Source organism: Spizellomyces punctatus (assembly GCF_000182565.1).
Source record: "Spizellomyces punctatus DAOM BR117 chromosome Unknown supercont1.15, whole genome shotgun sequence".
Lineage (NCBI taxonomy): Eukaryota > Fungi > Chytridiomycota > Chytridiomycetes > Spizellomycetales > Spizellomycetaceae > Spizellomyces > Spizellomyces punctatus.
The window spans coordinates 388,227-403,904 of NW_015971551.1; the positions used below are offsets into that span (position 1 = coordinate 388,227).

At 48.0% G+C, this 15,678-nt stretch overlaps 5 protein-coding genes across 5 annotated transcripts in view; 3 read left to right on the top strand and 2 right to left on the bottom strand.

The window, feature by feature from the left end:
* Positions 1–60: 60 nt before the first annotated feature.
* On the top strand, positions 61–1,560 carry SPPG_07345 (cation diffusion facilitator family transporter; the record flags this gene model as incomplete). The annotated part of the gene is made up of 5 exons (XM_016755509.1): positions 61–708; positions 776–860; positions 928–1,069; positions 1,115–1,200; positions 1,259–1,560. 5 exons carry the CDS (start codon positions 61–63, stop codon positions 1,558–1,560), a joined length of 1,263 nt encoding a protein of 420 aa, XP_016605463.1.
* A 641-nt stretch (positions 1,561–2,201) lies between these two features.
* Positions 2,202–6,697, top strand: SPPG_07346 (uncharacterized protein). Its single transcript, XM_016755510.1, has 16 exons — positions 2,202–2,511; positions 2,611–2,890; positions 2,945–3,025; positions 3,088–3,111; positions 3,192–3,276; positions 3,352–3,477; positions 3,533–4,396; positions 4,460–4,634; positions 4,700–5,031; positions 5,097–5,254; positions 5,321–5,541; positions 5,631–5,854; positions 5,918–6,172; positions 6,254–6,308; positions 6,391–6,416; positions 6,480–6,697. The coding sequence occupies exons 2-16, from the start codon at positions 2,616–2,618 to the stop codon at positions 6,615–6,617; spliced, it is 3,039 nt and encodes a 1,012-aa protein (XP_016605464.1). The 5' UTR covers positions 2,202–2,511; positions 2,611–2,615; the 3' UTR covers positions 6,618–6,697.
* Positions 6,362–10,195, bottom strand: SPPG_07347 (uncharacterized protein). Its single transcript, XM_016755511.1, has 5 exons — positions 9,109–10,195; positions 8,934–9,040; positions 8,748–8,872; positions 8,651–8,691; positions 6,362–8,594 (listed from the first exon to the last, which is right to left on the bottom strand). Exons 1-5 carry the CDS (start codon positions 10,119–10,121, stop codon positions 6,875–6,877), a joined length of 3,006 nt encoding a protein of 1,001 aa, XP_016605465.1. The 5' UTR covers positions 10,122–10,195; the 3' UTR covers positions 6,362–6,874.
* Positions 10,196–10,337: 142 nt separating this feature from the next.
* SPPG_07348 (40S ribosomal protein S26) lies at positions 10,338–11,363 on the bottom strand. The gene is made up of 3 exons (XM_016755512.1): positions 11,280–11,363; positions 10,646–10,823; positions 10,338–10,572 (listed from the first exon to the last, which is right to left on the bottom strand). The coding sequence occupies exons 1-3, from the start codon at positions 11,280–11,282 to the stop codon at positions 10,406–10,408; spliced, it is 348 nt and encodes a 115-aa protein (XP_016605466.1). The 5' UTR covers positions 11,283–11,363; the 3' UTR covers positions 10,338–10,405.
* SPPG_09464 (uncharacterized protein) overlaps positions 11,283–15,678 on the top strand; it is a 9,716-nt gene continuing 5,320 nt past the window's right edge. The window contains exons 1-14 of the mRNA XM_016757630.1: positions 11,283–11,650; positions 11,715–11,848; positions 11,982–12,033; positions 12,096–12,165; positions 12,233–12,357; positions 12,420–12,575; positions 12,654–12,781; positions 12,845–13,836; positions 13,893–14,062; positions 14,134–14,370; positions 14,433–14,717; positions 14,776–15,105; positions 15,174–15,282; positions 15,351–15,547. Of these exons, the coding sequence (XP_016605467.1) occupies positions 11,570–11,650; positions 11,715–11,848; positions 11,982–12,033; positions 12,096–12,165; positions 12,233–12,357; positions 12,420–12,575; positions 12,654–12,781; positions 12,845–13,836; positions 13,893–14,062; positions 14,134–14,370; positions 14,433–14,717; positions 14,776–15,105; positions 15,174–15,282; positions 15,351–15,547 (3,066 nt within the window). The 5' untranslated portion in view covers positions 11,283–11,569. The remainder of the gene's footprint in view (positions 11,651–11,714; positions 11,849–11,981; positions 12,034–12,095; positions 12,166–12,232; positions 12,358–12,419; positions 12,576–12,653; positions 12,782–12,844; positions 13,837–13,892; positions 14,063–14,133; positions 14,371–14,432; positions 14,718–14,775; positions 15,106–15,173; positions 15,283–15,350; positions 15,548–15,678) is intronic.

The window sequence follows — 15,678 nt, forward strand, 5'->3', positions numbered from 1 at the left end:
TTGACGATCGGTTAACGAAAGCCAGAACGAATGCCCGAACTGCGAAGGAGTGCTCGCAAGATGTCGTTCCCCGAAACCCATATCCTGACTTCTATCTCCTCTGTAGCTAGACCGCATGGTGCTTGTCCAGTGGGTCTGGATATAAACTTCCATGAAGAACTCAACCTTGCGACGCACAGTCCCTCCCCCATTTCCCCCATTCATACCACTGATGTTGAGCAGGACTTGTTTACACGTCGAAATTCAGAAAGTGAAGTGAACGACCCCCTTCTACTGCAGCAACACAAGAAGCAGGCTGAAGAGCTCAATGAACTACGCAAAAGAGGAAAGGCGGGAAAGCAATTGACTGCATTTTATGAGCGGCAGAACGAGTTAATTGACGACTTGCTACGGCCACCTGATACGAGGGAAGAAGGCGAAGCAAAAAATTTGGTGAAGCTCAAGGTTGCAGTGTATGGTTCACTGTTGGCAAATATTTGCTTGTTTGCCTTGCAACTCGTAGCAGCGATCCTATCTGGCTCATTGGCATTATTTGCAACAACGGCTGATGCTTTTATGGACCTTGCTTCTTCGGCGGTATTGGTATATACGGGCCGCGCAGCTCTTTCGCAAAATTTCCATCAGTATCCCACTGGGAAAACGAGAATGGAAACGGCTGGGATAATCGTCTTTGCCTCACTCATGGCTACGTTATCTGTGCAGTTGATGGTAAGACAGCTTGACGGCGGATAGATGGCAATTTGCCTGTTGTCTTCAATAGTTTTTTGTTCGGTAGGTGGAAGGGGCAAGGGCTCTCATTAGCAGCAGCCATGAAGTCGATCTCTCGCCCTTATCCATTGGCTTGATAGCAGCAGCCATCGGTACGTTGCGTGTGTCTCATATCCAATATCAAAAACAACGATTGTTGACATCAAACCGCTACCTCAGCAACCAAGGGCGTCCTCTACTTGTACTGTCAAGCTGTTTCCCAATACCCGTCCGCCAGAATTCTCGCGCAGGATCACCGCAATGACATCTTCATGAATTCCATCGGAATTACACTTTCCGTTTTGGGCCAAAAAGTCGCATGGTGGCTAGATCCAGCGGTAATTGACATGAGCGCGAGGACTTGAAGCAACCGACTGACGTCTGGGATTTATTACAAAGGTGCGATATTGATCGCTGCTCTAATCCTCAGATCGTGGGCCGGAACCGCACATGGTAACTTCCTTGCCGTCGTTGTATGAAAATAAACATCTGATAACGCATTCTTTTTTAGAGCATATCCAATACATTGTGGGGAAGACAGCAGAGCCCGCTTTTCTGCAAAGGGTTACTTATCTCACGTTGACGCACGATCCCCGCATTCTACAGATTGATACCTGCCGTGCGTATCATGCTGGAAATAATTTTTTTGTCGAGGTGGACATTGTGCTGCCGCCCAACATGCTGTTGGCGGAGGCTCACGATATTGGAGAGGCATTGCAAATTAAGCTGGAGACTCTCCCGAACGTGGAGCGAGCATTTGTTCATTTGGACTACGAGACGACACATGCTCCAGAGCATCGAAAGATGCGCTAAGTAGAAGTATTCCATCTGACGTCCTGATTGAGATCAAGTGGAGCTTGAACCACCGCTTCAAGATTAATGAACAGCAAATGAGCAGCCAGTATATTTCCTTGCTTATTTATTGTACTTAAAGAGGATGTTCCCCAAGGTGCCATACATTGCCTTATGAAAATGTAATTTACCTTAATATACTATAAAAATCACTCACTGAAAATGAGATTGGCCTCCATTGATTGATTGATCACTCTCAAATATAGCTAAAATTAGCACGCTGTACGGCACTTCTTCTATAGTCTCTAAGATGGGTATCGTCGTAGCAAATGTTGCCAGTAGGGCGGCCATCAGCAATTACATCAACTGAAGGAATTCAGTAGATGGGTATAAAATTTCAGTCTCTCGCAAATACATTGCTAACGCCACGGTTTTGAATTGATCTTCGACACATCTGAAGTGTTAGGGCGAGTACGAGATGATGATCTTGCGAAGGAAGGATCCAGTTCCCTCAGCTCGTTTAACGTACGCTGTTGCAAGCTCTCTCAACCCATCCTCCATGCGCGTGGGGGACAGCACAGACCACTTCCTGCGCCACATCGGCTTTCGTAATGCCAACCCCGCCCGCGCGATCAAACTTACGCGCCAGCCTTCGGTTTCCGTTGTGACTACCAATTGAACATCTTCTCCATATGTTCAACAAGTATACCATTTTCACACATTCCCACTATGCCCGCGCCTTTGCTAAATGAGTACAAGAGCAAATTCGCATTTCGTCGATTTGTTCGAACACTTTCTGGCGGCCCACAACTTGCACCACCTGATACTCCAACTTCAAATGCAGTTGCATTATACGCGTTACAGGGATTTGTATACTTTATTCCATGGGTGGGTGCGGCTATAGTGTATGGTATATGGGGTGATGCGGGATGTGGATTTGGTAGTGGGCCAAATGTCGGGTACGGAGGTGAGGTGAGAGCGTGGAGTGTGCGGTGTTCCCTTTTGATTGGCACTATCTGAGCATACATAGCCGAGATGAGCTATACTCCTAACTATCATCTTTTTATCTAGCCTTGATGCTGGTCCTGATCATATTCCTACATATGCCGTCGTACATTTCCCTTCGCCGCCGTCACGCCCCTGCTGTAAATACCAATGTGCTGCCAAGTGATGCAGAAGAGCTTCCACTGCAAGGGCCCTTGATGGTATCCGCCTATACCTATGCAATTGAAGAATTCCAAGAGCTGAAAAATGGGCTGTGGGTTGCACATAGAGTCATGCAAACTGTTCTCTCAGGATTCTTTCTGAGTGCGTGCCTAGCATACTTAGCGCCTGGGACCTTAAGAGAACGGTGAGCTGCCCGTCTTAATTAATGTTGTAGATCTGAACTCATATCTTGCACAAGATATGGGAGCAATGGTGCTGCATGGGTGATGTACGCTTTGGGTTGGATCACAGTATTGATGGCGCAATGGTCGCTGACTTGGTAAGTAATGAAGTAAGCCAAGTTTGTCTGTCCTAAAACGTGCTTGTTGACTGGCGTTGCAGTACTCCACCACCAGAACCGAATACGTAAGTGTTGCTACTGTGGGCTTGTTCCAATGCTTCGCGCATATCAAATTGACAAATGCTGGGGACAAATGTGCCGCTAGATACTACACGGAAGATCCATGGAAGATAGACATTTACACTCGGCCCTTTTATCTCATATTACTGCTCATTATTGGTGGACTACAAGTAGGTGACACGTCAATCATCCAGTTACGGTATTTGGGACGAATCCGACGCTAATATTGCCTATCCGCCTGTTAGATCTGGATCCCCCAGCTTGATATTGCCAATTTTTATCTGTGCATTCTATGGGTAATATTTCCCCTCTTATGGACAACTGGAATTGCTCCTTCACTGAGAATCTTTCTAGCAACCGCGTTTGAAAAGGTGAGGTTCAAGTGAGAACCTACCATGAAGTGACCAACTTAAAGATATCCAATAGGCGCATACAGTACTTACCGCGGCGTCTCCGACGCTTTCCCCGAAACGCACTGCCCTCCTTTTCCTCTTTACAACCGTACCTAGCATTGCAGTCACTTGCATCCTTCTCGTTTGCGTCTCGCCACTTGCTGCATTGTGCTTTTCAGCGATAGCAGGATGTATTGTCGCAAGTCGAGTGTGGCTAGACTGGAGAACCGTTCGTACCAGCCGAACAAACGACTTTCCACATCTCATAGCACAAGTACGCCCGAGCATCGAATCACTCTACCTTTGCATCCGTTTGGTTATCTTGGCTGCTGTCGTTGCTGCCATCGGTGAAACATCGGACGACCTGATGGAGCATCCAGCGACAGTTGTTCTTCTTATCCTGGTGATACTTTTAACGTCTCTGCTCATAACCTCTCACGAGCTACAGCAAGTCCATATTCCCAGTTGTTTGCCGGTGCTGCGCAATCCATTACGAAGTTTCATTGGGCATGGCGACGCTATCCGCCAGCGAATAGTCCGAAATTTTGGCATTTTGCATATGCTCGCTTACCACTGCTTACCGTACGCTGTAACGGGGTGGATCCTGGCAGAGGCTTTAGAAGACTTCGGTACTCGGTCGAACAAACCATATCGGGAAGCGTGGTTTTGGGCCGGCCTTATGCTAATGAGAGCGTTCAGGTATGCCTGGATTGGACCGGGCACGGCGGGAATTGTAATTTGCGGTGTTGCTATCGTGGACGCCGGAGTCGAGTACGGCAACTGGTGGTTAGGGCTAAACGTTGGTACAAGAATATTGATTGTCTCCATCGTATGGGAAGCCGCAGTAAGGGCGTGGTGGAAATGCGGATTTTGGGTGATGGCATTAGCTGGTTTTCTGGTAAGTTTTAGCCGGGCGTAATTTGTGGCTCTCGTTTAATATAGTGGTGGTTTTCTCCTTTAGTTTAACAAAAAAGAGCGACGACCTCAATGGTATCTCTATCTGCTCGTCAGCATGATAGTGACACCGCCGGTGATCGTTGTTAGTAGCGTAATCGATGCTCCCATGCTCCCCGTCATGGGGTTGCCCATATTCTGGATGGGGTTTCCTAGACCAGCACGATTTTGGCCTTCATTGGGTATGGGACATGAACCGAGCGTCCACGATATGCTTCGTTGTAGTTCAACTTACTCTATTAAGCAGACCGCGATTATGTCCCGTCTTCCGATTCCCTTCTCTATTCAAGCCTTCTGCCTAAACTTCTTCCCAAGCTGTCTGCTCAAATCTCACAGGGCGCACTTCCATCAATTTCACCATCCAGCAACATGTTACTTATCCGCCTCGATTCTCGTCTATTGATCGTCCGCTGTGTGGAATGTTACTTTGAGGGCGTCATGTGTCTTATAGCAGGTGTCGAACTTGAGCCGACTAGCTGCCATGCGTTAGAAGGAACTGAGGTAGACAACATTTTGGAGGGTGTGTTAACTGGCAAAGACTTGAAGTTGGGGAATAGTAACATTTGGAAAACTCTGAAGGTGCGCCCAGTTTTTCACCTGTTCATCGTCGCTGCAGTGCTAAACAATTTCGTTTCGGATTGCAGCCTAAAGGCGTAGTGAAAACTGACACATACATCAGCACACGGACTGTCGTCACAGGCGTCCTTGATCACCCAAGTGTTCTTCGGCAAATTCCGGCAGTCTTCATGAAAGCATTGGTATGGTGCTTTGCTCGGAAACTAGGCCCGCAAGATGTTAAAAGGTGCTTTCGAAGCAGATGCGCATCCAAACATTGGAAATATTATTTACTCTTGCCCTATTGTGTCAGGTTTGCATCAACCATACCTCACCTAAACCGAGAAGTCATCCAAGCGTGCATGCCTCTGTTCCCTGCGAAATGGTACGACTTCTTGGAGTTTCTTAAAGCACGGAAAAGGCATCATTCGGTGGCAGACATCAAGAATGAGATGGAATGTGAAAGCCAAAACAATTCAATGGAAGCTGCAGCCCTTCTTGCTAGTGTTTGCTATGCAGTTGTGTTTGGCATCAGTAAGTTGTTCGGTTCACACGGCGATTGGGGGGTATTGAAAAGAAAGAATTCCAACTTTATTCATCTCCCTGACCTGTCTCGCACGCAGATACGCCGACTGCCGCGCCTTCACCAGTTGCCGACCTCCGTACTCTTTTTCGCATTTATCATGGTGACCTACCCTCCCTTCCCTCAGCAGGTCGCCTTTGGCTTGATGCTGCCGACCATTCGGAGCTTCGTTGGATTTGCTTGGTGTCGTTTCGGTGGGCGGTCAGGACAATCTACGAGCGAGCAGGGGAAGAACCCCAGGAAGAGGAGTTTGATGATATTAACGTAAGTGAAGAAACTGCTCGCCCGCTGGCTCGCTGTACTTGTAAAGTAATGCGTTATTTATAGGCGCTTTTCGAAGCATATGATACCGTGCATCACACCTCCCTTGACCCGTCTTCTTTGCTGTCTAATCCGCTGCCATTCGATACGGCATCAACACCTACTGCCTGGCGTAGTGTGCTTGCGCGCGGCGGAGAATCATTATTTGGGATGTATCTGCAAGCAGACGGCATGCGAGGCAATACTGTGGGAGTCCGGATGATCAAAAAGGAGAGAGATGTATGTTGTTGGGTGGGCGAAGTGAACGGAGAAGCAGTTAGAGTAAGTCAGCTTAAACAATTATGGCATCGTTCACTTGCTAGATGATTATTTTTAAATGTTTCCGATTGACTACTTTGGTAGGGCATCTGGGCGAACCTCGTTTTTGAGCTGCTCTATTTAACAAACGACGATGATGGTGTGTTCCTGCTTTGGTTTTCTGTTCAGGCAACTCATCATGTCATTTACTTTCCTGATTTCTTTCCTTCTTTTCATCTCAGAGCGATACAGCATTCAAGCTCACCCGGTACGAGAGCAGTCTTATCAATCACAGTGGTTTTCACACTATCTGACATCATACTTTCCTTAGCTACTACTCCGAAATCTCACAGTGCAAACGTCCAATCCGCCATTGGGCTATCCATTGTATCTCGGACACGGTGCAATATCTCTACCTATATGGGGAACTGGTGCCAGGAGGGACAGACGAGTGAATATCGAAGGTTGATTGACGGGGAAAGATGGCGAAGGTGTGCAGGCACCCTGTAGCGTCAAAGGAACACAACCTTTCAAAGATACAAACTATGACTTTTTGAAACCTGCCTATAGCAGCACAGGGGCCTGCATCAGTGGATGTCTGGGCCGAGATGGAAACCTTAGTTTGATTTCTATAATATTTAGGTGGCATTAAGACCGTGGGTATAGTAAGGCGTCTGCCTGCCATGATGAATAGGTCAATGTCCAACAGTAGCGGGCGATCCAATGTCAAATCCTTTCAATGAGCCGTTCGGAAGGGTTCTCTCCTAGCCTCTCACTAACCCATTGCAGAACTTCATCACCTCTCTCAGTTCTAAAAAAATATCCGGTGGTAGCCCTTTCAAGCCCTCTTTTTAATCCGATTAGAAGCCTATCTGCTTCTCCTGGCTTTTCCTGACTATCCCGCTTCCTGGCAAAATCGTCCCACTGCTCAATAATTTTCATGTCAGGGCATCCCGCAATAGCGTTCTCTACAGCGACTGCCATCCGTCCACTTTTGGAGCTCGAATAAAAATCGAAGATAAATGGCAGTAAATGGGAACACGCTAAAGGGGAGGCAGTCGCCACCGTCTCGATGGCTGACATGCGTTCCGAGGGTGAAACGAGGTCCTGCTTTTGGAGCAGGTCAAGTAGGCGATCAATTTGGGCGCTATCTTGTGTGCTTGCAAGTGCGCTCAAAATGTCTCCTGCCGGCTTGGGTCCCGATTGTTTTGTGTACAAATCGAACATAATATCAAAATTCTTCGAGGTATTTCGAACCGCTGCGATGTAAACGAGATCCAGAAGCTCTTCCGATGGCAAATCATCCTCTTTATTATCCAAAAGAGCTGAAAAATACCGCATTGCTTGGGAGGTAACTTGTTGCTCTTGCATATCAATAGCGAGTGACAAAATCGCTCGGCGCATAAGATCCTGCATATGTTGATCGTTACTGTTACCGGCCTTGGCCTTCCATCCAACCTTTACTACAATATCTTCCAGGAGGCGGCGGAACCAGGCTCTCACGCTATTTGCCGCGACATGGTAACCCAGACTTTTTTCCAACTCCTTTAATGCGTCACTAGCCGTCAGCCAGACGATCGGATCAGTTTCACGTTTCAGGAACAGCAGGCATGGAAATCCATCCTGGGCGATTACCCTATTTGAAAGCACCAGTGCAATAACATCAGATACAATTCCTGCACGATCTGCAGGTCGTAGACTGGTTGGATTGGTCAACAGCAATTCGGAAAGCAGTTTATAAGTTGTTGCTCCATATTGTGTGCGATAAAATCCTGTACGATTGGGATTTGCTAGGATAAGGGATTCCGGAGAAAGCTCGGATATGGGAAATAAGCTTGTCGGGTCCCGTAAGGTGACGGAATGCACAGATTTGACATCCGAAAGAATTGCAAACTCAAAGGGCACGACCCAAGTTTGATCTTCGGTGTTCTCCGGGCTTGCCCAAAGCGTGAATCGACGTTGGCTCAACCGGAGGACACCATTTTCAGGGATAACAGTGATAACGGGATATCCAGGGCGGGAAACCCATGTGTCCATCATGGAACGCACCACGTTATGATCTCCATCGACCGTCCCAACAATAGCGGACATGTCAGCCCACAGATCTGCGGTGGTAGCAACGCCAAAGCGACATCGGGTCAGGTATTTCCTTATTCCTTGGCAGAATCCTCCGCACATATGCCTATCGTCAGTCTTTGAATTCATCCACGACTTCAGCATTCCAACAATTGCAGCCCCCTTATCGTATGTGATATCGTCAAATATCCTGGGAATCGTGCGTTGGTCATCGACCGCCATGGTAACAGGATGGGTGAAGGAGGATGAATCCGCCCGGAATGCCAGCACATGTTCCATGTAAAAAAATTGTGACTCAAGATCCCATGAAGGCTCAATGGCAGAAACTGCCTGGTATTGCATAAACTCTGCGAACCCTTCATTAAGCCACCTATAAACAAAATTATTAGACTTGTTCGTAGAATAGATGAAGACGTAAATGCTTACAGATCGTTCCACCATCTCATCGTGACAATATCACCAAACCACTGAAAACCCACGTCATTAGCACAGAATTACTTAATTAAATTGATCAAGACACAACCTGGTGTGCGATTTCATGTGCCACCAGCAATGCAATAGTTTGCTTATCTTCCGCTGAAGAGGTCTCAGACGACATTAGCAAGTCTTCTTCGAAGATCATCAAGCCAAAATTTTCCATAGCGTCGCCTTGGAAAAATCAAATACGTTCATCAAATGAAGAGTGCGCGGGACTTTGCAGGAAACTCACCTGAGAAATCTGGCATCGGAAACAAATCGAGTTTTGGCAGCGGGAACGGAATTCCATATTGACTTTCAAAAAATTCAAGTGACCGCAGCGCCACGTGTAAGGGATATCTAGTAGCTAATGTTCAGCTGTTTACATGGAACCCCCGGGTTACGTTGCAAAGATAATGGTAACGAACCGTGCGTCGCTCTGTTGACCAGGTCTAAAGAATACTCTCATGTCTACTCCGCTTTCTGTCTTGTTTTCCACACTCTTGAAATCCCCGATCGCCCAAGCGGCCAGATAAGTGCTCATCGGCGGGGTCGGTTGGAACTCAAACCGCGTGAATCGCGCACCATCTGCGCTCGCATCCAAATCATGTATTCTCGCAGCGGGCATGTTCGACAATGCATACAACCCCTTCCTTACTGTGATGGCGACGCGGAATTCCGCTTTCAAGGATGGCTCGTCAAAGCACGGAAACGCATGCCGAGCCCAAAAAGGTTCAAAATGCGTTGCAGCAACGTATCGTACTTCATCCGTTGATGCGTCGCGGTACGGGCTGCGGTAGAATCCATGCATTGTTCTATCTCCAATGTGTCCTTTATAGCTGATTACGAGGGTATAATTCATGGGGCGAATGACCTTTGAAAAGTGAAGAATAGTCATCCCATTGTCTGGGTCGGACGCGGCACTAGACGGAAAAACGATTGTGTTGCTGGCAAGGTGATGGACGAATGTATCTGAGAGTTCAAGCCCAACCGAGTGGAATGTGATATTGCTCGTGGACTCCAGAACTTCAATTGTAACATTCGCCTGTCCATTGAATATAGCGGTCTCCAAGTCTGCCATAAAATCGAGGGTATAAGTTCGAGCAACAATCGAGGTTGGAAGCCAAGTCCCCGGCTGGCGTGCCTGGGTAGGTTCATGCCGTGTGAAGGCTTTCAGAATAATAAGGAAGAGAATCGTTGAAGCTACAACAGTTGCCAATGGTATCATCCATTTGCGCTGTCGGCGGAAGTGTGAGGTAGTTAGCAGTTCCCTGTCGCTGGGAAACAGTGTTCCCCAGGAAATCTGTCGGCGCCCTCGATTTGTTTCCTGTCCGGGTAGCAGTGGATCCAGCTCTTGGGGGACATCCATGTTACGAACATTTTCTTCAGGGTCGCGACGGACTCGTTCGAGAGGGGCATCGCGAGATGCGTTGGACGACATTGGACTGAACAGCGCGGGGCGAGTTTGGGCGTGTTTTCTTGGTGAGTCAGCAGCGAGCGCCTCACTGACTTGCCCATTTCTTGGTTGCAAAACACCCCGATTTACGCCCTCCAAAGTATTTAAATTCATCAGGGATGTCATAATCCGAGCATGTGTTGGGGGAGCATTCTCCCATCTCTCAATATGGCAATAAACAGCAGGAAAAAACATGACAGGTAGGTTTAAATGTTTAGCCCTATATTGACTCCACAATATACACCAACCCCTCACAAACATCAGGACATTTACGCCTTTTGAGCAGCAGGCTTCTTGTCCTTTTGGAAGCCACGGAAGCGCTGGGGCGGGGTACGGTCACGACGACCCTCAACGGAACGAACACGGACAATCTTCGAGTGAATAGCACATGACACGCAGTAGTGCATCTTGATGTACAACTTGGGAAGGGCGTACTCTGCAGCCATATAGATATGAGATGAGTAAGACGAAGCGGATATGCTCCCCGGGCCCAGAATATATGTACATACCCTCGAAGACCGAAGCATCGGCCAAGTCACGGATGGCGGCCTGCTCAACCATGTTGCGGATCAAGAACCTCTTGATGGCCTTGTCCTTGGGAACGCAACGAGCACAGTTAGAGCAGCGCACGGGCTTGACGTGGCCACGGCCGTGCTTTGCGCGTCCGTTGTTCCTCCTCTTTTGAGTCTAGAGTACCCGGAAAAAGAGAAGGTTAAAAAAGTGAGCTACATATTCCCTTTCCCCATGCAATCGTTGTGTTCTCAGCCGACCCGCTGACCATCCTTTGTCCCGCACCGGTTCAGCAATTCGTTGTCGCCCCACATTCCATCCGACCATTTCCAGCCAGAATGATCTGCAGTACAGAGATCCATATAATGCGCTCAACATTTCCACTTCCTTTCCGCCAGTAGCCCCATATCCATTCGATCACGTCTGCATCCCCAAGTATTTCCCAACATAGATTCGCGCAAATGTCCACATTTCTCCACCACATGTCCACCGACGAGTCCGCCTCCCGGCACCTTGCCAATCATCCATCCATCCATCCAACGCAACATGAACCGGCGGGGAACCGAACGAGCAGCGGGCTTGCGGCGAAACGATGCGACCTGTCTCTAGAATCGATGGATGGATAAAACTCACCATGATGGATTTCGTCCAAGGACTTCACGGAAGGCAAAAGAGGAATTGGGAATCGAGAAAGGACGAAATTCTGGGTCGCGCTCGCCTTCCCCCTTCAGGCTGCAAATGGAAATGGACTGTGCCGCACTGTGATTGGATCATCATATCATGTGACCAGACGCGATCTTGCAGCAAGTTGCTTCTTAACGCGTCCTCCTCGTCTTTGGCATTGAGGAAATTTCGTCACAAAATGCACCCATTTATCTAGGGGATACTCCCAGCCTGGCATCAAAAGATTCCTGTGGATAGCTATGACTGATTTCAGGACCAAAAATGTGCCACTGGACTGGAGTAGGGTGCTCCAGTTCGACGTGGACGGGCTGTCTCAGCAGGTTAGTTCAAGTTGCTCTTTATACCTATTCCCGCGTGCTTGCTGATGTGTGTTTGTCGTGCTAGCATCCTGAGCAGATTGATAAAGAGCTAGAAGACCTATATGAGGTGCTGGTGGAAGCCCACTTGCGCCCAGGCGACCCGCAGGCAACACCCGAAAACCTGCTCCGCCTATTCCGAGTAACCCAAGCTGTTATGGAGTAAGTGCACGACGAAAGACTTATGTACCAGCTACGTAAAGGACGCATTTGGTGCGCACTTTGAAGGCACATAGAATGTCGCGTGGGGCAGAATGGTAGATTATGGACCACTCAATTTAGATCCCCACCATAGGAATAAAAACCTTTACTTGGTACAAGCGGAAGAGGACATACGCGCGCTTGAGGTGAGATTGGGCCGTAGTACACACACACTGCGGATATTGTTTGACCTATCGAGGCTGTTCAGACCCGAGTACAACAACAAGACGACGAGATGGACGGGTTAATGACCGGAGGAGACGCTTCATACGTTGCAGGTAGAACCACAGGCGATTAGCTATTTTCATAGACTTGAAATTGACTGATTGGTTAATCTGGGGAAAGAAATTCGAACTCTTCGGGGAGATATTGAAGACCTTGAAAAGCGGAATGACGCATTGACCAGAGATTTAGCTGAGGCTGAGGAGCAATTGGATGCTGAAAGGAGTACTATGAGGGAGATGACTGCGGTAAGATGTCATTTACACCAGTTAAAAATGGTAGTATGAACTCATGCATTGGTCGCACTTAGCAATTATCGACGGAGAGAGCGCGAGCATCCGCCCTTGAAGAAGCTGCCACCCGTATGAAGGCCGAAATTAAGGACTATCAATCCCAGATCCAGAACCGCAAAGACCGTTTGCAACTCAAGAATATGGACGAGGATCAGATCCGGAAGCAACTGCGGGTTGGCTTTTCCTCTTATTGGCCTATCGTCGTGACTAGATGGGGATTAACCCTCATTGGTCGAACATTGTCTGTATAGGAAAAGAACGGAGAGATTAACCGCTATCTTGCCGAGGTGGAACTGCTAAGTGCAGAGAATACGAGGCTTACTGACGAAGTTCAGACAATGTCTCAGGAATTGGAGGCGACAGTAACGGAGTTGGACAGGTGCAGGAACTGAGTTTCGAGACGAAATGCTCCCTATCTGACAGCTCACATTTCTATTTACAGGAAGGAGAGCGAACTGGAGGAAATTCAGCGCGTCATTATTGATAATGACAACACCATCGATCAATTGATCGACGAACGGGCGGCATTGCAGACGAAGCTCGAAGATTTGACCCAACAGGTTGAAACCGTGGGCTTTCAAGATGAACGCTTCCTTACCGAGCTTCAGGAAGAGGTGGAAAGTTACAAGCAAGCGATGCGGGATTCAGAGTCCGATGCCTCAGAAAAGGCCATGTTGATCCAGCGCTTGAAAGGCGACATCTTGAATTTGCAAGAGGAGCTGAAAACATATAATGTGGATGCGGTCAGCAAAGCGATGAGTGAGAAGGATGACATCATTGCAACATTGCAGGACAAACTCAACGAAGCTTATCACGATTTCGAGCTTTTGAGCATAGACTGGGACAATATTGATAAGGCTCTCTACACAAAAAGTGAAATTGACCTCGATTCTCTTCGTAGTCAATTGGAAACGGCGAATCAATTGAAAGAGAAACTGGACGCATATAAAGCTCGTCACAAAAAGAATCTACAGAAGATACGTGCCGTTGATGCCCAATTGGAGGAGAAGGAAAGAGAGTTGATTGGTCTAAGGGAACGGATCTCCCAATACGAAGGAGGCGTGTATGGATTGCAAGAAGCAGTCAAGGAAATTAAAGATTTAAAATTGCGGTTAAATTTACGTGACAAAGACCTGCTGTCCCGCACCCAACAAATCAACGAATGGGAAAGGCGGCTGGGAGACCTAATTGACGAAAACCAGGAATTGCGGCGCCTACTAGGAATGGATGAGAAATCTTCCGTGGATGTGACAAATGTCAAGCATATCAGAACTGTGGAACTCGAAAAAGCGCGGGCGCTTAACGAGCAACTTCAACAAGAAATCGACCGACTCGAGGAGGAAAGACTTCAGCTGAAAGCGAGTTTGCGCCTTCGTGCTATGGAACGAGGAGAACGGGCGGTCCAATTAGGAATGACGGCTGAAGATATGGCAGGTTCGGCACTCTGAGTGTGTGGACCGACCATTGATATGCTCATTCCCGATTGTTAGACGTTGATGACTACGCTGAGAAATTGCGAATCAAGAGAGGAGAAGTTACCAGCGGCCACGCTCCAACTGCTACGGTCATACATAGTGATCAACTTGAGAAGCTGGCTGTAGAGTTGGAGCGGGCACAGGTAGACGGAAGTGAAGCACGGCAGCAAGTCAAAAAACTTGAGGTACCATACCGGTCATGCACCTCTCCTTGTCTTGAAGAGCTGAACAGGACTCGCTTATTCCTGGGTTACAGGACGACATGCGCCGCCTCCAAAATGATAATGCAAATCTAGAGGCTGCGGTCAAAGAAGTTTCCCGTACCCTCATCCAGCTGCAACATAGCAATCAAGACAACTCGACGGAATCCCTGCTGTCGGAATTGAATGCTGTCCACAAGCTGGTAGACATCTTGGAAAAGAAGCAGAGAATCGAGAAAACGCGTGATTTGCTCGAGCTGGATGCTGGAAAGGACGTTCTCAAAGTGAACCAGGCAAGATCTTGTTTCCATTGGCGAGGTGCAATGAACATTTCTCTAAAGATGACAGATCACAGGCCTTGCGCGACGATTTGCAATCTGCTCGAGATAAGATTCGGCTAGCTCAGACAGAATTGGAAAACCTACGTGCGGAAATTAGGCAAATCCGGGAGGATCGAGATCATTGGAAACTGGAAGCGCAGAATCCTAGAAAGCGTGCTGTTACTCTACCAACCGAGCTGTCGATGGGTAGCGCTGAAGATTATAGGGCGCTAGTCGAGCAATTGGTGGAATGTATTTTGGAACTTCAGACTAAAGATGCGGCCCTAGAGCAGAGCAAAGCGGCCTTGGAGAATTATCGGGTTGGTATCATGAAGTTAATAACAAAGTCCACAGTGCCTTATGACACCAGCTTTGTAGGACTCATATGGTATGCTGGCCGGGCGGCAGCGCCAACTGTATCGGGATTATCAGAACCTAAAGCAAGAGAATGCGGAAAAAGCGGCAGCACTGGAAGCGAATCTACGCGATGCAGATGCAGCAAGGGAAGCGGCACAAACTCGCACGGAGGAACTCGAGACCTTGGTGGTCATTCTGTCGGCCGGATCGGATGAGTTGATCAAAAGCTCGCTAATTGAAGTGCAGCGGAAACTCATGGTCCTGAAGATTAATGAAAAAGCTTTGACCCGTCGATACTTGGCATTACAGGAGGTGGAAAGCGGGTTGAGAACGGAGAATGAGAGATTGAAGGTTGTCCCGACCGAAACTCAAAAAAAATCTGAGATGCCAGACTGACATTGTACTCCTTGTCCTACCAGAATGATCTTCTACTCCTTGACAAAGCTTCCCGACAACGTATTGGATATCTTGCAGCGTCCAAGCGCGAGGCAAAGAGTAAGGTCCAGAGGTTACTCTCGGAATTATCTGGTAAGTGTACGCCTAGCTCTGATGGCTGAAGAGGTCAGATTGACTCGGCTCATTCTAATCTGAATCAGAGTCGGTGCCACGTAGCGAACATACTCAGTTGGAGAATCGCTTGAATCTTTACGTCGCCAAAAGTCGGCAGCTTCTTGAGAAGGAACAACATTGGATCGGCGAAAGAATCCGATGTGAAGAAGATGTACAACGTGCACAAACATTACAGAGCAAAATGCATGTTGTTGAGCTTGAGTTAACGGAAGCCAAAGAGAAGGTATTGCATACCCGACATATATTTTGAGAACAGGCAAAACATTAACCATTGGCCATACGTTCGCGACGCTAAGGCTTCCAAAATGGAAGATGCTCTTCTTAAGGCGGCAGAAGTGCCAGGTCAGTTGTTGA